Here is a 24,047-nt window from a genome sequence, read left to right on the forward strand (position 1 = left end):
CACAGGAAGCATTTTTCTTCTCAAAAAGTTATAGTCATTTTCTGCGTTAGGACTTGGAAACCTTTTCAAACTGCTTGACTTCCAAACTTTCACCGGGATCAATCTACCTGCTGTGCTAGAGTGTACGCCTAGATTATCAGTCTACCCCTACGCTTTGTGCTTTTTTGGTGCTATATTCACTTACATTTTTTTAATTTTATCTATCCAGGTCTCCTTATTGGTTTGTTATAATTTTGATCTTATTTTACTCATAAAATGTTTCTCTTTATTTTACAATGGATTGTAATTTTTTACGTGTTTTGTGTGACTTTCTACTGGTTATGCACTGTTTAAATACTTTACACATTGCTTTTGATTTATGCGAGACTGCTTTGGGTCACGTTAGCAGGGACTGAACACAGGTTTATTTAATTTAAATTGCGTGACTTATTCCATGCGGGGAGTTTATCCTTTTAGTTGCCCATTTAACCGTGTGGCATCTGGATGCCATTTTGAAAAACTGCACAAATAGAATTTTTATATTTGATGCTGCAAATTTAGAGTTTTAATTAGCTTTGATTTGTGACTTTGAAAGAAGCTGCAACCAGTTCAGAGATATAGGAACATATTTTAATGTGATTTGTCCAAAACAGAATGCATTGCTTGTTGTGGAATACAATAAGAATACCTTTTTATATAAAATAAGGCAGACTGTTCAAAAGACTTAGAAGGGGGGTGTTTTTTTACAACATTTTAAGCTAGACCAAATGTATACTGTAGCAAAAGGGGAAAACTCTTGCGTACGTTTTTAATTCTGTGTCCACGGTTTAAGAAACATTACTACCTTATTTATACCTAAACTAAAGAGACAAAAAGAATTAGAATCACAACTGTTGTTATTACTTGAGATACTGAGTCTGAATTATTTTAATCTCAGAGTCTGCAGTTTATTTAAAGAGCTCAGAAAATGACTCACCTTCAGTGACTTTTGAAATATAGGACAGAAGTTCAAACTTCTCTTGCGCATCAGCAGCTGAGAGCGAATACATAGGAAGCTCTTCATTAAATTTGGCAATCATTTCATGAATCAAACCAATGATATTTGACTTTGGCTGTAAAACAACAAAAATAAGAGCAGTTAACTACAGTGTTCATAATTATTTTGCAAACCGGAAAAACAACAATTTTTCACAATGATTTCAGAAACGTGCTAAAACATGTAACTCAGAAGTATCACAAACACATTTACATTGCTTTATAATGTAGGATGTCAAAAAGATTGTAGATTCGGTCTCAGAAAGAATTAGATCTATTGTAGATTGTGACACAAATTACGCCAATAAGAAATGGCTTTGGAAGCACAGCTTGCTATTCCACAGGATACGTGCTGAAAGCAATCCTAATTCTCTGTTTGGTATTATTTATTTTGGGCCACACCTTCAAAAATATAATGGATGTTGAATAGGCTAAAGGAATACAAAAATAAGAATATTACAATCGTATTTGCTATTTCTTAGGTAATTCTGTAACAGTAGCTTTTACGATCATTGATATCAGCGTCAGTCCAATGTGTTAGAGGTAAAAGGCATGAGCCGAATCAGCAACTTCCACCATATTTCACTTCTCTCTCCAGTCATCAAGATCCCAGAATAATGATGTGGCTGGGCCTGGCCTTGGTGGCGACTTTTGAGGAGGGTTGTGAGGAGTTGCTTCCTCCCCCGACTTCTCTTATTCTGAGATTTTGACTCCGTTGTGGAGGAGATTGCCAGAGAGGAGGAGGCAAGGGTGCCAATGTGGCTGACAAGACTAAGGTTGGCATAAAGGACCACAAACTGTATGAGAAGCCATCAGAGGAGAGAGGGGGGAGGGCTCTCCCCCGCCGAAGCAAAGACACAGCAAACTGTCAATGTGAGCGGCAGAAGATCCTGGTAGCAGTAGAGAGGCTGCAAGAGTCAGTCCATCTACCTGCTCTCCGCCCTTGAGTTTTTCTGCTTCCTGCATGGTTACCATCAACTTAACGAGGAACATATTGGCCCACAACCAGCGGATTCTTTCGGGGGCCATCAGAGAGGAGTGGGAGCGCTCTCAATGTTCCCTCTTACCCACCCATGAAACTAGGAGGACCTGCAGATCATAAAGGACAATAAAAGAAGATATGTGGAAAGGTGCCCTCCCCACCTTCCTTGCCTGTATTGGGATGGACCATAAGTGACAGCAGGCCAAGATTCCGCATTGGAGGAATTGAAAACCGAGAGGTTACTAGAAGGGGGATTACAAGTGTGGCTTAGAAAGGAGGTTCCTCCTCTGCCCACAGTGGCAGGCGGAGATGAGTAACACCATACATATCAGATCATCTTCCCGGTGGCAAATTAGAAATCCTGAGGGCCTATAGACTGGGACACTTGAAGGTGGAGAGGGGAAAATCAACATTTCAACGACTTACTATGGCCTGGCATGGTGCTGGGTGAGGTGGCAGAGGAGGTCAACAAAATAAGATGGCTTAATATGTGGTGCAGAGACTGCATGTGGAGGCCTCTTCGCCAACTACTCTGGACTTCTTTGGGGAGGTGGTTATCACAGGGTCCCAGAACCCTCCCTTAGGGACATAATAGAAGCCACACATGAAGTCAGGCGTTTTCTGGAACCAAAGATTCACTCTGTGACATTAGAGGTCAACCTATGGCAGACTTTCTGAAAACTGGCAACAGAGTCACAGAGATAGAAAAATCTGTGGAGACTGACAGATAATGGTACAACCCTGAAGGAACAAATGCACAGACTGCATAAAGAAAACATGCAAATAATGGTGGGGATTAAGTACTATGAGGTGTGCTCAAGAAGGGACAGTATTAGAGTGGTAGGCGTCGTGGAGATAGCGGAAGGGCCCGGTTTGAACTCTTTCAGGAGTACTTCATACTGAACACCCTCAAACCACAGGGCCTATTGAAGACATTTACTATAGAGAGAGCAGATATTCCACCCCTCCCCCCCCCAAAAAAAACCACTGAGCCTCTCAGCACTAGCATAGAAAGGATCTTCAACTATCGTGACTGGGATGCGGTTCTCCAAACAGTCTGGCAGATGGAACACATCCAGTTTGAGAATGCAACAGTTTGCCTCTTTTCTGACTTCACACTAATGGTACAGAGGCAAAGGCACAGTTTTGCAGAGGTCAAAAAGGTCCTCCGAGACAAAGATTCAAAATACATGATGATGCTTACTGCCCGCCTCGGGTAATCACTGAGGGAAAGACATGGCACTTTGGGACTGCGGAGGAGGCCTGGGAATGGACTGAAGGTTGCAGACCTGCCCATAACATTAAATCAGATGACTCTGTAGAGGGTTGTGCTTGGCAGATGAATGGATACTTTGCAATCTGCAAGGTTCACAAGACTCAATGTCGGATAAGTGGCGATTAATGACTCTTTTTTGGCACAACTAGTTCAGACAAGTTATTTGGTGATGGAGACACGGATGTTGGGACAACAGCAACAGATGTTCACAAGCTTTTTGTTCTTTGCATCACTTCTAGGGCATGGTGAAGAGCTGGGCGGAGGGGGACAACCCATTCCTATGGGAACTTCTAAAATCCACCAAGGTAGGGCCATAATTGAGGTAAGATGGGAAGTGAGCAAAATCAAACCTGATGGCTAATACTACTACATCCAAACTCTCCTGTAATGTCAATGAAGTGGGTGGCAAAATTAAGAAGGGATTGGCCTTGCAGTTCCTCAACAGGCATAGACCAGAAATTGTCATGGTACAAGAGACTCACCTCAAAGGGGAGGTGGGAATTCAGATAAAAAAATCTGTACTATATGATCCCCAAAAAACAGTTTATGATCCAGGTAGATATGGGATACAGTCAAGAACATGGGATGGAAGGATAGTCCACCTCTGCTCAGTCTACACACCATCAAATCTACATTTGCCAGTGTTGAACTAGGTTGGCTCCCTGCTCCTACAAGTCCCAGAGGTAATCCTAGTATTGGGGTGGGATCTGAATATGGTAGCTAACGAAGAGCTAGGCGGAGACAAGCCTAAATTAGAGGTGGGAACGAGGGAGCCGTTGTCACAATTATTGGAGGTGATGGGCCTCACAATTATATGCCGAGCCCCTAACTCTACTGAAAGGCAGTATACAGTTTTTTTGTATGAGCATAAAAGCTGGCCCAGCGTGGACTATTTTTTAGCACAGATCGTTTATACAGCATGATTCCAAGATGAATGGCTCGTGGCCAGGAGTATCTCAAACCATTCCCTCATGTGGGTGGAACTACAGAGCAGGAAATGCACAACCAGACAGGGATGGTTTATAGACCAGTGGTACCTTGAGAATACAGAACTCACTGAGAAATTGCGCAAAACGACTGACCAATTTCTTAATAAGAGGACAGGCAATAAACAGAAATACTCTAACTAGAAAAGTCAAAATGTCTGGCTCAGAATGAGGAGGAGGATAATTGATTTCGACTGATGCAATAGGAGTATGGCTGGAAATGGTGCATGCGCTACTTTCTGCGCCTCCCAATGGTGGCTATATGAGATGGGCAACAAGTCTGGAAAGCTACTGGCTTAGCTGGAATTCAGAGATTCTAGAGGAAACTGGGTGCCAGAGGGGAGGTCAAGCTAGGGGCAAATGATAAGGGAAGACAGGGACATGGCAGAAACCTTGGCAGATTACTATCGACAGGTGTACATGCCTGAAAAGGGAAGGATTCCAGAGGACGTTGCTGAGTTTAATGACTTACAACTGAGAACAGACAAGTACCAGATGCCCCACTGCCAGTTGATAAAACTGCCAAGGCTATTAGGGACATGCAATCAGGTAAATCTGCGGGTCCAAACGGTTTGCCTATAAAACTATATAACAACATGGCAAGCAAACTATCCGCCCATATGTTGCACATGTTTGAAGAAGCCAGAAAGCAGGGTCAGCTTTCTATGACCAGCGGGTCGCCACTATAGTAGGGATACTCAAAGATTGCAAACATCAGGATGAATGTGCCTCGTAAAGGTCTATTTCATTATTGAACGCAGAGGCTAAAATCATTGCGAAAGTTTTGGCATTGAGAAAAAAGTGGGTAATATTAGCTCTGGTCCATCCAGACGAATCTGCGTAGAGGCTAAAATCATTGCGAAAGTATTGGCATTGAGAATAAAGTGGGTAATATTAGCTCTGGTCCATCCAGACGAATCTGGCTTCATGCCTAATGTGAATGAAACTCAACCTGAGGAATTTGTATGGAAGCATAAAATACTGAAAGACAATATATGAGCCAACAGCTGTGAAGTCGCTAGACACAAGAATGGCATTTGACACTCTAGAGTGAACCTACATTTTTGGAGTTTCGGAAAAACTTTAGAATGCAATACAAGAGTTGATTCAGGCTTCTGTGTACTTGCCCACTGGGTAGAACACAGGTGAATGGAGAGCTGTCAAACACCATCCAACTAGGCAGGAAACGAGGAAGAGGTGCCCTCTATCGCCGATGATAATTGCGTTAGCACTGGAACCTTTGGCAACATGGGTCAGAGAGGATGCTTTGATTAGGGGTATGAGCTGGGAGAGCACTTAGAAGTAAAGAGTATCGCTCTATGATGATACATAGCAGAACCAGTATAGACAGTCGACAGATTGCTACAACTATTTGAAATCTACAGGACATACTCAGGATACCGAATAGACTGGGAAAATTCACATCTGTATCCCTTAAGTGGCAAGTTTCCTAGCTTTCCGAGAGATTGTCTAGTGAAAGTTACTCACTAGGGCTTTGATACCTGGGTATTTACATCATAGCAGATAGGGAGGGCTTCTTGGAGAACAACCTCTACAAATTACTAGAAAGATATTGGAGGGACGTTGAGCATTGGAGGGTTCTGCAGCTCTCACTACTTAGTAGGGTGGCCGTTTTCAAAATATTCTTATATGTTCTCTAGAACGCCCCTTTCAAAATCTCAAGCAGTTTCTTCCAGAAATTAGAGGCGGAGCTCTGACTAATTCTTTGGAATGGTGGAGCACCACAGATAGCTTTTGGGAAGTGGATGTGAAGGAAATACTATGGCACTACAACACTGCCTAATGTCACTAAATACTACTGGGCAATGCAGTTGGCTACCTAGCAGCACTCCAAAGGTGCTGAACCATACATCAACAGTGATATCAGAGATGCCAATAGATTCCTCGGGGAAAGCCCACTGTAGGCCAGTGATATGCTGGAGTCGATAGGCAAACCTGAAAGTTTCCAAGGCTTGGACCAATTTGGAATAAGGAAACTGGATGACAAATGGGCGGGCACTGAGATAATTTAATTTAGAGACCTGCAGCATTAATAAAAAATACCTGCCACTGAGAGGCTTCTGTAAATGTAGACTAGACATGCCCTAATGAGTCGCATGTCAAAGGACACAGAGCTATTTGAATACTTCCCATTGGAGGACAGGGTATTAAATGACCTCTTAGGAAGAAGGCAGTTTCTCTGATCTATACAAAAATAATAAATAACTCGCCGGATGACTTCCAAGGGTTGAAAGATAGTTGGGAGGTAGATCTGGGGGCTTTGAGGAGGAAGAATGGGACACTGACATCACCACAAGCAGTACCAATATGAACCTGTTTCCGACTGGTTCAACTGGGGATATTACATCTATCATATTACTGTAGGTCAGTAAAGAATATACTCTTTACCCACTCAGGTCTTCTTCTCGCAGACTGCTGAGTTTGCCCAAGGGTTATATTATAAAGGAAGGTAGGTGCTCGTTTTCTTTCCTGTCTTCATTTGCGGTTTTGGGTTACACTGACTTAATAAACTTTATTTTCCTCTGCACAGCTTTAAAAAACTGTCTATTTAATACCACGATATATGGTATCCTTTTCTATAAGGCTAGCAATCCCTACAGAGCCAGGATTGCCTTCTGGGCGATAGCACGTTCCTTACAAATTGCTAGAATAGAACAGAATAGGAACAAAGTCATAGGAAGCGGAGATTAAAAATGTACAAGAAAATTAATAGCCTCTCTACAACTCAAATGGAAAGTCAGCAAAACAGCACACATAGCAGGGTACTTCAGGAGAAGTCAAGAATTAACCGAAGAACATTCCTGGTACAAAGGTTTTACATGAGTCTAGACTTGTGACAACTGTATACAGACACTTGCAACAAATGGGCACACCAAACTCAGGCATTTCAGAATCTGCAGTCACATACACCTCTGTTAGAAGTTCAGAGAATTTCAGTCACTGTTTAGTTTATATTTAGTTTCTAATGGGAAGCTGTTATATCTTGTGCAATATTTCAAAACCAGAGAGTGAAAAATATAACTAATCAAGAATCCAGAAGTTAACATCTCCCTAACATTCTTCCCGTTTTATATTTCAGCTCAACGGTAAGGCGGTCCTCACTGTGCCAGTGAAAGGGGCTGTATGGCATATCGATGAACTTTCCACTTACCTCTACACCAAAAGGATGGCCTGTATTCATTTTAATAAAGCACAGACACAATTGAAAAGGATCTCAAAGAGCTTTATAAAGAATATGGGATAGGCACAACTGAGATATCTGGATTTATACTGTTCATTGCAGTTTAGATGTTTGCCTGTAACTTGACACGACATAAAGACAGAAACATTAACAATCTTGTAGAAAGAAAAAAGCAAGCACCACTGCCAAGTGTGCTAGACCCACAAAGAGCAAAGGTCCCATACACAGAATGCAGTGCCCAAGGAAATGCTTAGATCCCCTTTCTTCTACGGCTTAACTATCTGGCAATAAAAGAACAACTAGAGAAAACACTCCAATTCCTTATATAGTCTTCTCATTGATCGTCCCACTACATTTCAAAATATCAAAAGTGCGGATGACTGACACATTGCGAGCATATGGAGCAATTGTCTTAAGTCTCACGTAGAAGCCGAAACAACCGTAAGAACAAGTAATAGGAGACCAAGAACAGACAGTGACAAGAAGCAGTAGCGTTTGAGAAGAACAACAAAGCCTTTCACTTTGCCTGCCAAAAGGCCAACAACTCCTAGCAAGCATCATCAATGGCGCAACCTTCTTTGCGCTATTTGATAGGGTGGCTCGGCAAGCCAACTAGCACAGAATCAATAGGACCTGCCCCATTACTTTGCTCCACTAGAGGTTGCCTCCCTTGCAGAAGTCCCTCAATGCCACATGTAAAGAAAGACTTATTGCAAGGACTGAGTGTAGACCCTGAACGTGCCTGGCTACAGGCATGTTGAAATAAGTAAGCTCTGAGAAGACACCACGTTCTCTTTTTATTCTTCTTTAATCAGTGGTTGTGACCCTCAGAAGACTCCAAAGAAAATAACTCAACTTCGTCTACCAAGAACTGGCTCCTGATGTCTAAATGAGAAAGATGCAAACCTGAATATACAACAAGCTAGAGTTACTATGCAGGAAGGTGTCAGTATGTTTGCAGATTTTTATCAGGCCCTGCAACAACATTAAGGCCCTATCTTCACAAACACAACTCAAAAGAGTCAGCCATGTATGAGTCATCTCAAAGCCACATGAACTATCTGCACTTTGGTAAAGCCCAGAATGAGCAGAAGACGGGTAATGGGATAAGAGAGAGAGAAATGTGAGTTCATTTCACCAACTCAAGGTCCCGGTTACCAGCAGGTAGAACACACAATAAGTCCCTTGGGTGTTTTATTGGGTGAAGATCAAGTTTAGTAGTTTTGCCCTTTTGTAAATGTCTTTATTTATAGTTCAATTTGTGCCACTCACAGGTAACTGAGATTTGACTTGGTAAGCAGTACCTGTCTCTCTGCAGCTATTGAGGACAACCACCTCAATCCTTGGAGAAGCAACTAAAAAGGACCCAACCCTTTCTCATGATTTTGATAAACAATCAAACGGCCACATTGATGGACATACCCAACAACATCCAAATCTGTGTAGTAAACTAGTCTATTGTACTGCACTGAACAAAACTGAAACCTGGGAACAATGTTTGCCTTCTCATGCTATTTGTTCCCAGGTCACAGAGGTCTCCAATAATAGCTTTTCAGAAGATCGTTTAGAGTGGTCTCTATGTTTTACTGGGCAGAGATCTACAACACATAGGATATCACTGTCAGGCATTTGGAAAACTGACAGAATTATGGTGAGAATGCTGCACCATAAGCACTCCTATTTAGTTTTCCCAGTATAGTTCAAGTCAAAATGGACATTTTTGATTCCCTGAACCCTCATGTTATGGAAACAAATATATGCTGGTAATGGTCGACACTCAGTATCCCAGTGGCCACACCAGTTAGAACCATGACTACAGCAAAAGCAGTCACTGCTCTGCCACATGGGTTTACATGGGTGGCTTCCCAAAAAAAGTACTTGCAGGTTCAAGTACTGGGTTCATATCCAAGAGCATGAAAGAGATCCACAAGTTACTGAAAATCAAATGTATCAGAGCCAGTCTCTATCATCCCAAAATTGAAGCCTAAAACCCTCCTCAAAAAGACTGATGCTGTGTACCCAGAGTAATGTGTGGGAAGACACATGACTCCGAGTAATGCTTTTGGTATGAAAAATGCAATAGGATTCGAAGGGATTTAGCCCACTGGAACAGCAGCATGATCGTTGATGCAAACCAGAGCTCTACAATACTCCCAACCAGAAACAAAACAACTAAGGTACTCTCATTTTTCTAAAGATGACAAGGTATCAATCCTGTCACTTAGTCCTGATACAGGTTGATGTCTTCATTAAAAATGAAGTTGTTGGGAGGCGCGTGGTTTGGTGAACCATCATGGCGGACGCTTCCTAGGTGCACTCCGCCTCACCAAGCCTTTAAATCTGTCTGTTATCATGTGACTGCCTCCTCATGTGAGCAGGACAGGGGATACCCAGGCCAACGAGGGCTAACCTGGTGGGAGACCCGGCAGGTAGACGGGCAGTGTGGGCCGGCGGGGGGGGGGGGGGGGGTGTCGTCTGGGATAGGAGAGAGGTGGCTCCGGGCCGGGCTCCCTGGCCTGCAGGGTCCCGGCATTGCGCCCGCCTCGCATCTTGACCCGAGGTGCAGCCATGTGACAGTCCCAGCCTCTGCGATTCGGTGGGGGCTTTGTTGCAGTGACCTGCCGAGGACTCCTCGGGAGAGAAAACAGCTACAGCACCACCGCAGGGCTGCTGGCTCTGCGAAAGCCCAGGAGGGCCCTAAAGGACTCTGCCGACAGTTTGTGGCCGTGCTGTCTGCTGGTGCCCCCTGACTAAGACTCACGTGGTGGGAGCACCGGTCATAGCCTTCCACCTACAAGGAGGGTGACCAGAGGAGCCCAGATGAGGTAGGCCCACAGTGCGGGACAGGGGCATGGCGGCACTTTGGGTAAGAGGGGCCTCCTTATCCCCCCAGTCTTCTCACTGCAGAACTGGTCGGAGCCGTTCGGTGCGGGGTTGGAGTCTGGGCTGGTCGAGAGGGGGGGGCACCCCAGCCCCATACATACAATGCAGAGGCTGGAGTGAGGCCCAGACGGCATGACTGTGTGGAGGTGACTGGGGTGGGGCACTGTGAGCTAGGGGTCCAGCGGGCGCGATTCCCTCAAGGGGTCCGCTCTGCAGGTAGTTCCTAGGCGGCGAGGCGGCCGAGCTAGGCCCAGTGTGGCTTGAGGCCCAGGGCAGACTGATTTCATGAGGCCCGACTCACTGGGACCGGCCCTGACCCTCGCTGAGGAGCAGGCAGAGTATCCAGCAACTGAGGCAGGAAAGTTACGCTTATATATTGGGCAGAGGCGATACCTAACCTATGTGGCCCCCTACGCATCAATATGATCAAAGACAAATCCTCTGCCCCCCCACGAAGCAGAGCACCCTAGACCAGTACACCACCACCATCGCAGGGCTTCGAGTGGTGCCGATGATGGAGGCCCTCTTGCGGACAATGCCGCTCTGCTCGCTGCAATCACACAATCACGCGACGTGCTAGACACAAATATTGGTTGGGTCGGACCGGAGGTGTCATTCCTCAGACAGGATCTTAGATAGGCAGTGGACGGCATCGCCGAGGCAAGAGTGTCATCCGTGGAGGACACACTAACGTCGCTCCAACAGAATGTCAACAAACTCACAGTAGTGACGCAGGATCTGACTGTACAGGTAGAAGATGCAGAAGGCCAGGCAAGGTGAAATAATCTAGGCCTTGTGGGATTCCCAGAGGGATGCGAAGGTACCTTGATGGAGGGGTTCCTAACACAGTGGCTGCGATCTCTCCAACCAGAGGACTTGCTCTCCCCTGGTTTTGTTGTGGAGCAAGCCCATTGGGCCCTCAAGGGGAAACCCCCCTCCTGGGGCGAGGCCCAGTCCAGTCATCGCCAAATTGTTTAACTACATGGATAGAGATGTCATCCTCCAATATTCCAGGGGCCACAGAGACATGCTTATCTACAACTCCCAGACCATCATGATTTTCCACGATTATACCCGGCTCGTCCAGCAACAGCACCAATCATTTGTGGCCGCCAAGCGCAGACTCCAGGAACTTAACATTCAATATATGCTGCTGTATCCGGCATAGTAATTTACAAGTCATAATCCCTGTTCTTAGATACCCTGCAGGCGATCTTTGCCTGGGACGATGAGACCATTCAACTCAAGCCGCATACACCGCCGCCACTGGAGTCTGGTTCCTTTCAGGGTAACAGGCGGAACCGTCCAAAGAAACCCACGTCAAAACGGAGACATAGACCTTGTTCCAATTGGTGTTCAGAGACACAAGGCCAAGACTCATGATTAGCACGGTGGAGTCTCTCCGAATGGGCCACAGGATCCTGGACTAGTTGCCTTCGGATGCTTCCCATTTGGGCCGCTCTCGGAAGGCCACCAGGCTTGGTTGTCCCAGAGTTTCACCTGCATACCCTAAAAAACTATGGTTGAGGGTATTGGGAAGTTGGGGAACCATTGATGGGGGGCTCTCCCGGACTCCCATCGGGGTTCAGGGGGCACCCCAACCGCAACAGATACCTTATGTTTGCTGAGGTATTGGGGTGGTGGGAGGGGGGGGGGGTAGGGGCATTGCTTTCAGTTTTTAAACGTTCACTATAGTTTAGGCACAGATAAGATTCCTCAAGGTATGGACAGACCGGGGGGGGGGGGGTTACACCCTCATGGCGGGTATACTACGTGGGGAAATCGCTGACACTAGGTAGCGTTTACGCCCCCCTTCCCCTGGGGTAAACCTTAGTGGACTGGGTCTTGCTAATTTGAGGGGGGGGGGCGGGGACTCCAGGATGGCTGTTGAGAGGTGGCGCACGGAGGGCCCTGGCCATTACACAGGAGAGTCTAAATTAAACTTTCTGGCTTCCTGCCTCGGGTGGTCAGATGCGTCGAGAGCCCACCACCTAGCAGAACCCGGATATGCTTTCTTCTCAGTAGTTCATGGGTCTCTTTCTAGGCTGGATTACCTATTCCTCACGCATTTCCAGATTCATAGGGTCACAGCAGTTTCCATCCTGCCACAGGGGCTGTTTGATCACCTCCCAGTGATGCCCAGACTGCAGAGAGGTCCCCAGGGGTCTCCATTTTGGCAGCAAATGTCACCCTAGCTACTGAGAGATACTGCCTACCAGACCATACTTCATCAGGCCGTCACGAAATACCTAGTTTCCATCGTAAATACTACCCCATCGGGCATGATATTGTGGGAAGCCCTAAAATCCACTTTGCGGGGGTTGACCGCCGCTATGGCGCTCGGGAGATACGTCGCCATCTTACACAAGCTGTGGTTTTGGAGACCAGTCAACGTGCCCTTGTGGCCGAACTGAGAGAGAGTGGGGGCGATTTGGCTAAGCGCCGTCTTCTCCTCACCCAACAGCAATTACACCAGCGGCTCACGAAGGAGGCCCAACAGACGTGGCAAGCGTCCCAATCCAGAATATATCAGTGGGCGATAAGTAGAGCAGGATGCTACACCGTTTATGTCAAGTGGCACAGTCACCAACCCCAGTACCAGTGTTGCAAGACGCGGACGTGAGTCTGTGTACCATTCTGCGCTCAGTAGTCAGGCATTCGCAACTTACTATTCAAGCTTATATGCAAAACAGGAATCCCTATCCCAGGATCAAATTAGAGGATTCCTGAGGGACATACCCCCAAAATCGGTCCCCGATCACATACAAGAACAACTCCACACACAAATTATGGTGGAAGAACTCACCAACGCCCCATTGGGCCTGCACCCCAGGTGAGCACAGGAACTCAACGGATTCCTGAGCGAATTCCTAAGATCCCATATGCCCCAACTAGGCCCACACCTGCTAAGAGCACTCCAGGAAGACCTTGAGCAACGGATCCTGCCACCAGACTGGCGACATGCAGAAATTGTGGTGTTCCACAAGCCCCTCTCTCTCCCGCCCGCCCCCCCCAGGAAACTTTCTCATGCTGCCATATCTCCCTACTGAATTTTGAAGCTAAACTCTTCTCCTCCCACATATCCACGACCTTGTTCATCCTGATCAGGCTGGCTTCTGCCCCATAGATCCACTCACCACAATATAAGGTGTGTCCACAATGTCCTTGCAAAGGTGCCGGAGCTTGGTCGACACGCAGCCCTTTTTGGGAGCTTGGTCGACCGCAGCCCTTTTATTAGCAATATCGACAAAGCATTTAATTCACTTAGTTGGGATTTATTTCTTCTCCTGCAAGCTCTTAACTTTGGTCCGAGGTTCCTGTAATATATTTGCTTCCTCTACACGGACCTCTCCACCAGTACACGTGGCTGGGCGCAATCAGATTAATTTCCAATTCACATAGGTTTAAGGCAGGGGTGACCACTATCCCCACTATTATTTGCACTAGCAATCAAGCCTCTTGCCACATGGGTGAGGCGGGACACTTGGTGCACTGGTTCAAGTGGTCCACCGAGACATCCAACAGGATTGTACTATACCCAGATTATGCCTTATTCTTTCTCACAGACCCAGCGTTCACTGGCCCGAGAATCATGCAAATAATTTGTGTTTTGGGGAACTTCTTGATTATGCACTAACCTGTTGAAATCTGTGCTATTCCAGGTTTGTGGCGACCAGGGTAGAGGCATGTGGGTGACTCATCTGACCCATGCCAAGGGGAGTTCCAATACTTGGGCGTATACATTTCACCTTATCAACCCCCTACTAGCACGTCAGAGAGAGCAAGGGCATGGTCTCCCCTACCTCTATCCTTAATCGGACGGTCTACCATTTTCAAAATGGTATCCTTCCTGCGGCTGCTGTACTAGCTCCAGAACTTCTCATACGCTATCCCACAGTCAATGGTTTCAACAGATCAATGTGATCCTTAATCACTTCTTGTGGGGGGGTGGGGCAGTCATCGTCGCTCTTTGGACCGGCACACAGTCCACTTATTGTGGAGGAATCGCGGCAGCTGAAATATATGTCTATTACTCTGCTTCACACCTGCTCAACATAAACAAATGGTGGTACAGTGCGCAGACCGGCCCAGCAATTGCGGTTGAGAGGAAGGCGATGGGCGGTCAAACTTTTTTTAGACCTTCTCTGTAGTCGGGTAAATACAGAGCACCTTCCCCAAGCGACTAAAGTGGTTATTCAATTATGTCTCTGTACTGAGAAAAGAAGAATCGTTTTCTTGAGTCACCTCACTCAGTTTCCCCTAGGTGACATGCTTCATCATTGGGGCCATACCAAGCAGCCACTGTTTGGGGCATGCTGCAACTTGCAAAATTACGTAGGAGCACTTACATGTGAAAAATGTGTTGTGCAGTGTTGGGGGAGTGGTGTAAAGTGACGTTAAGAATATCTTGCTAGTGAGTTAATATTTTATTCTTGCTCCTAGTTGGTATGGATAAAAATCTCTAGAGGAGTACATTGATCCACAAACTGCATATGGTAGTCACCTGCCCACGTGAGAGGTGGGCAGGCAGTATGTACTAGTTGGCATTCTGTTTTATTCCCTGACCAGATACTACGAGTCTAATTTGGAAAACGTATGTATTTTGCTTGATGCCCACACATTAGGTGTGCATATATTACATTTTTTTGTCTTTATTATAGTTTTTTAGGTTTCGGCTACGCAGCACGCAAGTGCTGCTTTGGAGTGACATCTTGGAATCACTCCGGGCTTTTGTTGAAACTCATGCATGTTTGCACTGTTTCCTATTAGTACTCGTGCATGTATGGCGTTTACCTTGCGGGAGCGAGCAGCGGCGCCATCTGTTTGCAATTATCGCGATCGCTCCCGCAAGGTAAACGCCATACATGTACTGAGCCTCGAAGCAGCGCTCCGTTCCCCACCGTGAGCTACAAAACATAGCGACTCGTCTGTCCACTCCGCCGATTTTTCCCCTTCACTTCTTCCTCCCATTGTTATTTGACTCTTCCTTTCTCTCTGACCCTTTCCCTCCACCACCCTTTCGTAACCCCACCCCCTGTCCCCTCCTTTACATGTCCATTTTCCTCTCGTTTTCCTCTCTCGCCCCCTCCTCTCTTCCCTCCCCCTGCTGCCTTCTCTCCTCTTTCTCGCCTCCTCCACTCCCTCCTTCCCCTCTTTTCTCCACTCTCCGTTTTTTCTCGGATTGGAAACCCAGCGCTTCGTCCCCGGTTCTGGTGCAGATACCGGGGCCCGGCGAATCGGTTCAGTCCCAAGGATCTCGGTTCGGACCCCGGGTGTCGACCCCCGTGGACCCTCCAGGCGCCCCGGACCGCTGTATCTTTCTGTACCCTTGGACCCTCCCACACCCTTGGATCTCCCGGGGAAACCAGTGGATTACTCCGATCGGGCCTCGGATTTCACGAAGAGTCAGATACATCAGGCCGGTGGGATCGGCAGGCCTTGATGGGGCTGCAGTTGCCTTAGCGAGGAATATCCGCCCCCCCGACGGGAGCCTCCATTATCATCATTAACCTTTATCTGAACAAAGACCCAACACTGCCCCCCACCACTAAGGGGTCCACCCTCTTCCCCACTGCCTGCATCCACGCCCCGCCTCCTTTAACCCATCTTCACGCATCACTTCCACCCTTAATGTCCACCATGGAGGCTTCTATTTACCCAAAAACCCCTCACCCCATTATCGCGAGTGGGCCCTATAAAGAACCCAAGACGGCACATCATGTCCTAGGCTCCCCCCCCTCAACGCCATACATTACAGCTGCTGGCACTGTGCTCATACTGTGGGCTGAGATGTGCTGATTTTTACACCTCAAATAGTAACCAGTGATTGCAGCGCCCAAAAACCCTAAGCAGGAGGGTGCCTGGGCACCCCTGGCTCCAGCTCCTACTATTAGCAGAGATAAAAGGAGAGTACCTGGTGTCTGTGGTTTGGAGGCGGGCGGCCTGTGTGTTGTGAGGCAGGGGGTGGGACTTGCAGTGGGGTTAACGGAACAGGGACAACGTTACCCGTGGGAGTAGAAATGTCTCTAGCAGCTGGAAATGATTACATGCAGTGCCTTTAAGGGGCGCTCCTGGGGTCGAGGAGCTGTATGCGTAGTTTAGGGTGGTCGTCTCGCTCCATGTACTCATTAACGCGGTTTTCCCCGGACTGGGCTTTCCAGGGACTCCTTGATACATTCTGGGTGTTGTAGGCTTGGTTTTAATTCCATTGATTTCTCAACATCAATACTTCATGTAGCAATGAACTGGAAGTAAAAGGCCTGCACCAGACACACAGGGTCTGTGATGAACATGGAGTGAGTTAGGTGGTCACCCAAGGTGTGGGGCTGTGATGGTACAAAGGTAGGTTGGTAATTGCAGATTACTCCCACCCAACTGTACTGCACCACTGTATACCCCACACCCTTCCGCTATGCATCCCATCTGTCATCTGTCTTCGTGGACCACTTGCCGTCACATGCCAAGCTTTCTCAACTGCTCATTACGCGGTGTCTACCACTGTGGAAACCTCATCACACGTCTGTCACACTCGGGGAGAGAGCAATTTGCTTAGCTTTCCGTGAGCACTGGTTCGTATGGAGTGAGGTGCACTGGTAGCATTACAGACGGACGCATTCATTTTTAGGCACGGGGAGAGTGAGCGATTTTCTAGCGTTCCGCGAACACTGGTTGCAGTACAGATGGCGGATTCATTTTTAGGCACGGGGAGAGTGCATGGCACAAACTCCCCTAACTTTACTTAACCAATTGTTCCTCGCCTACCATATTAAACAGAGAAACTTTACCACAGAGGTGGAGCGCTGCTGTCCTTTGCAGACGGAAGTCACAGAACTTGCTGCTGTGTGCACTGAGGCGCACAGACCATTCCTGCCATTATCAATATTAATTAAGCATGGAGCCCGCGCCTCAATGGGTGAAGTAGGCGCTCTGCGCAGCAGACTGATAGTATGTTCACTGCAGTACAGAGTCACACCCGCTTGCAGCTTATAACAAAAACATAGCGCTGCATGCAGCCTCTCTGTGCACATGGCCTGGGAGTGCATAAAAACGGCACTGGCTCAACAGGTGTGCATTTTATCTCTAGTTTTATCTTCCTTCCTGCGTTGGGTTGTAAAGGTGAGTTGTTAATCAGTGCTATGGCACAAATGACTTTGCTGCGCCAACAACAGACCTTGGAAAAGAAACTTCTGTTGTATCTTGGGAAAGGCAGAATATTCATTATTGTGTTAGTCATGCATGCTCTCAACTTCGTGCAAGCAATGACAACACATGCGTTTATGGAGTTGATCATGTTCTTTAGTTGAACTTTTCCCCTTCATTGATCTGATGCCTTGGGCCTGCTGTTTCGGTTCACAATGAACGCTACCCTCTCCATGGATGGTAATTAACAATGTAAACAAGACCTAGTAATCCCTTCACTTTTTATGCGTAATGAGTGTCCAACAGTTCACGAGGGCAAACATCAAATTCATAATTATAACATGTTTATTTTCATAGCCAAAGATTTCATTTCTGAATAACATTACATGCCATTGGATATTTTAAAAAGGTGTTGTTTTTGCTAAAGGCTTCTCTATGCCTTTGCTCCCGCGTGCTGTTGAAAAGACAAGTTGTAAATCAGTGCTTAAGCAGAAATTACTTTAAAGGTGCATGGCTAAACACTTATAAGGTCCCTAAGGCGAGACGTATTGGCTATGCCAATGCTTGTTTTCCTTATTTTAGGTTTTTTCACGGAGTGGTACGCATGAGGATGGTCCTCATGTGGTCCTGAAGAAGAGGTTTAGGGGACAACTCGAAACATGTCGACAAAATATTAGGTACAGTAATCACATAATGACTTTTTCTCCTAATATTAACTCCTTTTTTCCATACATTAGGTGTGCATTTTTACATATTTTTGTCTTTATTATAGTTTTTTTCCTTATTATAGGTTTTTTCACGGAGTGGTACGCATGAGGCTGGTCATCATGCGGTCCTGAAGAGGTTTAGGGGACACCTCGAAACATGTCGACAACATATGAGGGACAGTAATCACATAACAATTACTTTTTCTCCTAATATTAACCCCTTTTGATCTATACCAACTAGGAGCAAGAATAGAACATTAGCTCACTAGCTAGGTATTTTTAACGTCTCTTTACACCACTCCCCCCAACACTGCACTACACATTTTTCACATGCAAGTGCTCCTACGTAATTTCGCAAGTCGCAGCACGCCCCAAACAGTAGCTGCTTGGGATGGCCCCAATGATGAAGCATGTCACCAAGGGGAAACCCTGGGTGAGTGAGGGGACTCAAGAAAAGGATTCTTCTTTTCTCAGTACAGGGGTGTGTTTCGCGCATTTGCTGAAACCGCCCCTCCCCAGGTTAGGTTCAGCGATCCGTCATTCACAGATTTGTGTTATATTACATATATTTAGGAGGGTGAACCTAACCTTAACCTCCTTTCTCCCTCTTAATTTTGTTTGCATTTAATTATGTCAACACACAGTCAGGAGGATGGGATGGGAGGGACAGCTGACACAGGCAACCCCATTACGGCAGGGAACCTACCTTCGACATGTCGTTGCACTGTCTGGGTTCTGGGCATGAGACTTTATTGGGATATCCGCATTAGGGGACATTATGAAAGGGACGGTGCTCAAGTCCTTTCAACAGTTGCAGGCAGAATATCAACTCCATCACAGCCAGCTCTATAGGTACTTACAACTCAGAAATGCACTGACACCATTTATTCGGTCCCTGACAGACCTCCCGAATTCCACCCATTTGAGCGGCAACTGTTGATGGGAGATTTGGGCACCCATAAGACCAGGCAAATTTACCAAATGCTAGTCACACATAGTCGAACCACATTGTGTGCGCTGCAGGTGGCATGGGAGGGCGACATTGTGGATCCCACTGACGACGATTGGACGGAGGCCCTGGCGAACTACTGTGGTGCTACCATTGCAACACGGTACTGTCTGATCCAGTTTAAATACCTACACTGGGCGTTTTTTACGAGGTCTCGTCTCTGGCCTATTGGCGTGATATCGTGCCCTACGCGTCTCAGCTGTGCCAAGGAGGAAGGAGCCTTCCACCATACAGTATGAAGTTGCGGGGCACTCCAGCCCTATTTGTGCAGGGTAACCTCTTGTCTAGAACAAGTAATGTCCTGGCGGCTCCCATTTGAACCAAGCTATTCCTCTTGCATAGTACCCATGGGATTGGGGGTAACAGATACAAACAATACCTCTTATTCCTGGGGCTCACGTTGGCAAGAGAGAGTAGCCCAACACTGGAAGGGGACCTCTCCACCCTCAGTGGGTGGAAACGCGCCATTAACAAGTGCATGGGGATGGAATCAGTAGTATTCCAGGCGCCGGGTTGCCCACAGAAACATTAAAAAAATTGGAAGCGATGTGCTGACTACAGGGTCATAGGCCTGCCTCCCACAAGACCCCCAGAATCCCTCATCGAGCAGGAAATACACTCATATGGCCACAGACATACTCTTAGTTTGTAGACCCTGCCATTCCAATGCTGCAGGGTTTTTCTTTGTTTCTCCTATTCCTTTGTTGAAGTATTGAAAGATGGGTACTGCTCAGTAATGTACTATACCTTGATATTTGTGAATGGGCCTTTCAGGCCGTGCTGTACTGCTAAAAACCTCAAAATCTGTTATTAAAAAAAAAACTGAAGTTCTTATAGGAAACAAATTTCATAAGCTTGACCTGACCAGAAAGTAGTCCACGTAACCCATCTAAAAAAATTGGTTGAACCTAGTCAAATCCCTAATATGACAACATGATAGAGTACATTGGTGTCTATCTCCATGACATAACCATCAACAGTAATGCTAAGCAGGTAGCTACAGGACTTAATCACTCTTAGTTCCACCCTTAGCAATAGCAGTCTCACCCAAAGCCTGTAAGCCTTGCAGGTACGTTAGTTGACAACTTAGGATATTTGGTGGTTAATCACGGTATCCAACCCAACAAAAGACGTCTAGCTGGTGGTTCTTAACCTGGGGTCCGTGAAGCCTACTATGGGAATCTACGATTGTGTTACAAACTGAAATAACATTAAAATGAACACAATAAAATGAATAACGTATTTGCAACAAAAAAAGCAACATTGAAAATGTGAAAACTTGTTTTGCTAAGCTGCACTGCCAAGAGACTCTTACTGTATGTATACAATACGCTTTTGTCACTCTAGCGGCCGGCCGAGTGGTTGTAGGCCCATACCTGTAACTTTTTCAAACTGCAATAAACGGTTTCACAAAAAAAAAAAAAAACAAAAAAAAAAAAAAGAAAATGTGAAAACTTGTTCTATATTCGATTTTAATTTAAACTAAATATTTAACATTTGAGCATTTGTTTGGGTTATACTTGTTTTGTATTTTTACATTGTTTTGAGGGGAGTGCCCAGCTTCCAATAGTGACTCAGTGGGGTTCCCCGGTTCCAGTGTGATTCAGTGGTGGTCCACGATGTCAAAAGGTTAAGAACCGCTGGTCTAAGTCATTAAGAACAATCTAATACTCAAAAGAAACAAGCATTAGCATAGCCAATAGGTCTCGCCTTTGGGACCTTATAAGTATTTAGTTATGCAGTACAATATCCTTACTGCAACAACATTAACTATTGCATGGCCAAACACTTATAAGGTCCCAAAGGCGAGACCTATTGCCTATGAGCATGAGGATGTGTGCCACAGTACGTCCAAATGATGGCTTTGTTCAGTCCAGCAGTCATTTGCAGCGTGATGCCGAATGTGTGCCTATACTAAAGTTACAGTGATACAGAGAACTACAGAGTAGTCCTGCACAAGGTACGTAATGCACACATCACTCAAGAGTAAGAGGTTCTAAAGCTATGAACTACAAATGTGTATCTTTAGGAGATTACAAGAGCCCCTAATAAAAAATATACGCCAATGAGCTCCACAATCAGCACATCTTAAACAGGTATACATGTAAGACAATATGAAAACAAACACAGGCCTGTCCCATAATCAGCATATCTTAATAATTTACAGACATATGAAGGCCAGCAGCCCAACAATAAGCACAGTTTAAATATGAGACACTGGATAAAGTACAGGCAGACACCTGACAATGATCAATAGAAATGTATGCTATGTTATGATGGGAGCATGCCCACTCTGAAAATTGTTCTAGTAACACTAATTTTAGAGTATATCTTGCCATGCTTTCATTGTCTGTAGCAATGCAGCTTGGTTGCACTGATTGGATGTAGCTTGCTGTACCACTCATACGCTCCACATCTCAACCTCCTTTTGTATTCCAAAACGGTGGTTGCTTGTTTTGCACTGCAAAGGGTCACCAATTCTTTCAAATGGGGCACTGATGCATTTTTTGAAGTAGAGTAGAGGCTGCATTCAACGCCTCCAGCTGCAAGACTACCCGAGGGAAAACAGCAAGAGCTGACAGACGATACGTGAAGTTATGAGAGGAATGCATTTTGTTTTTAGCTCTGCAAAGGCTATTTTATAGTTGACTGATTACTGCAATGATGAAGGCTTTGCCAGGCTTTTAATAAAGGAGGTATGTACAGCGGTGTTAATGCTGTTATGTTACTCAATTGGCAAGATAGAAAGAGAGAGAGAGGAGGCAAGAAGAAAGGCTGAGAGGGAAAGGGAACATATAGAGAGGAGGCAAGAAGAGGGAGAGGGGACAAACAGAGAGAGAGAGAGAGAGGAGGGAAGAAGAAAGACTGAGAGGGAACTAACAGAGAAAGATGGAGAGAGGAGGCAAACAAGAGAGAGAGAGAACATACAGAGAGAGACGGGGCAACAAAGAAGGAGAGGGAACATACAGAGAGAGAGAGGAGGCAAGAAAGAGAGAGGGAACATACAGAGAGAGGAGACAAGACAGACTGCTATGGACAGGTGCTGGGCAGGAGCCCTGGCAATGGGATAGGGTGGAAGAGGAAGGGAAGCAAGAGAGAAGACGACGGAAACTGGTTTTGGTATCATTTGTTTCGAAATGATCTTTGCAATGCGGTGTGTGCACGTGTTTCTGTGTGGTGATTTAAGCACAACCGACCACGCATTCTGTGACGCACTCTTTGCTTGTGGATGCGCAGGAGCTGGCGTATTGCGTGATCGGCACATATACTGCGGAGGAAAGGGTGGGTGGCTTGGTCGTTGGTGGTCTTGTTGAACAGCCTCGCAGCTTTCGAGAACGGAGAGCTGTGAAGGGAGCCCTTAATACACAGCAAAGGTGGGGGGGGGGGGGGGGGGGGGGAAGGGCGGTGAAGCTTCTGACATCTGCATGACAAAGCAGGCGGCCTTGCAGTGTGGTGTGAGGTCTGAAGCACACACTGACCTTTGCACTGGGTCAAATGGGGAAACAAGGAGGGAGACATCGGGAGTGAGACAAAAGTGGGAAGAGAAGTGGGGGGGAGGGGTTAATGGAGAGACCGAGGGGTGCACGCGCGACTAACTATAACAAGACAAGCCCGGCTTCAAAAGTGGTGCGCTCGAGAGCGCCCGCCGCGGCGAAAGTGAAAGCAGCATATGTTTCCAATTAACACGAGGCGGGGGAGGGGCGCAGGAGCGTTCAGACAGCAAGTGAGAGGAAAGCCAGATGGTGCCTGATCGGGCGCTGAAAGCTGCCGGCTGCGCGCTAGGCCAGCAAAAGCGTGTGGTAGCACTTTGAAAACCCACTTACTAAATGTCTCGCAGAGCAGCGCATGCACTGGCTCAGACGAGACCTAAAAAGATCCCTTTTTCTTGGACTCCTTGGATTTTATTCACGAGATAGAGCTTGAAAATCCACCCTAGCCACTGTCTGCAAAAATTGCAAGCTAACAGTGTCCTGGACAGCATCATTCTTGTGGCACCTGATGGCAACAAATGGTTCATTTTTCAGACTGACGCTTCATAAATGGTCTGAATGTACAGTTGTCTCAGTCTCAAGACAAATGGAGTGACACATTCTCAATCTCAGTTGAAAGTCGCCTTCCCGGGTAGTCCTATCCTCTGGTAGGAAAGGAGTGCCTTATTAGTGTGAGTCATTAAGTACTGTGCTACTAACTGGAAGAATGGTACAAGAATTTGAAGAATGGCATTCAATTTGGTTGCAGAACATGCCCATATATCTGGATAAGAAGGTAAAAGGACAAGAAACCCCACTGTATTACTTTGGTTCTTGATACTTCAATCTTTCTTCATCATGCTTAGCCATAATAGGCTGAGGCTAATGCTGATTTCTTCTATATTCAATCGATCTTAAGCATACTCTTTGCCTGAGCAGGGAAAGCTGAGCGGGAAGGTGGGGTTGTGCAGTGTAGGCTGGAACACTTTGAGCACAGCATGAAGCCACATTTACCTGGAGAGCGTCTGCTTAAACATCTGCTGCGTTGCTGCCTATGGTGATGGGCAATGAGCACCTTAATGATCTCCGCCGAGTGTTTCATGCAAATATGCTCCTAGATGTTCCCCCATCCAGCCTGCTACTCGTACCATACGCATCTCGCTGCCTGAGAAATCAACAGTCACTGAAGAGTCACAGACTTTACCAGGCAGAAGACTGTGTATCAAATTATCCACCTACACCACTAGTCAAAGATGCTGATTAGAAAGTGTAAACAAGAATCATGAACCTTGCATGCTGCTACCAAGCAACAGAAAGATCAGAAATGAAGACTGTGTCAACAATGATGTCAACTTCTCATATCAGACTGCCAGCAGAC

General features: G+C 46.3%; 1 protein-coding gene across 4 annotated transcripts in view; it reads right to left on the reverse strand.

Moving 5' to 3' along the window:
• Window positions 1-24,047, reverse strand: part of UEVLD (UEV and lactate/malate dehyrogenase domains) — a 367,733-nt gene that overhangs the window by 156,076 nt on the left and 187,610 nt on the right. For all 4 annotated transcript variants that reach the window (XM_085648047.1, XM_085648046.1, XM_085648048.1 and 1 more), the window contains exon 5: window positions 956-1,091. In XM_085648047.1, coding sequence (XP_085504173.1) covers window positions 956-1,091 — 136 coding nt within the window. The remainder of the gene's footprint in view (window positions 1-955; window positions 1,092-24,047) is intronic.

Source organism: Triturus cristatus, chromosome 3_2 (genome assembly GCF_964204655.1).
Source record: "Triturus cristatus chromosome 3_2, aTriCri1.1, whole genome shotgun sequence".
In the NCBI taxonomy this organism is placed as follows: domain Eukaryota; kingdom Metazoa; phylum Chordata; class Amphibia; order Caudata; family Salamandridae; genus Triturus; species Triturus cristatus.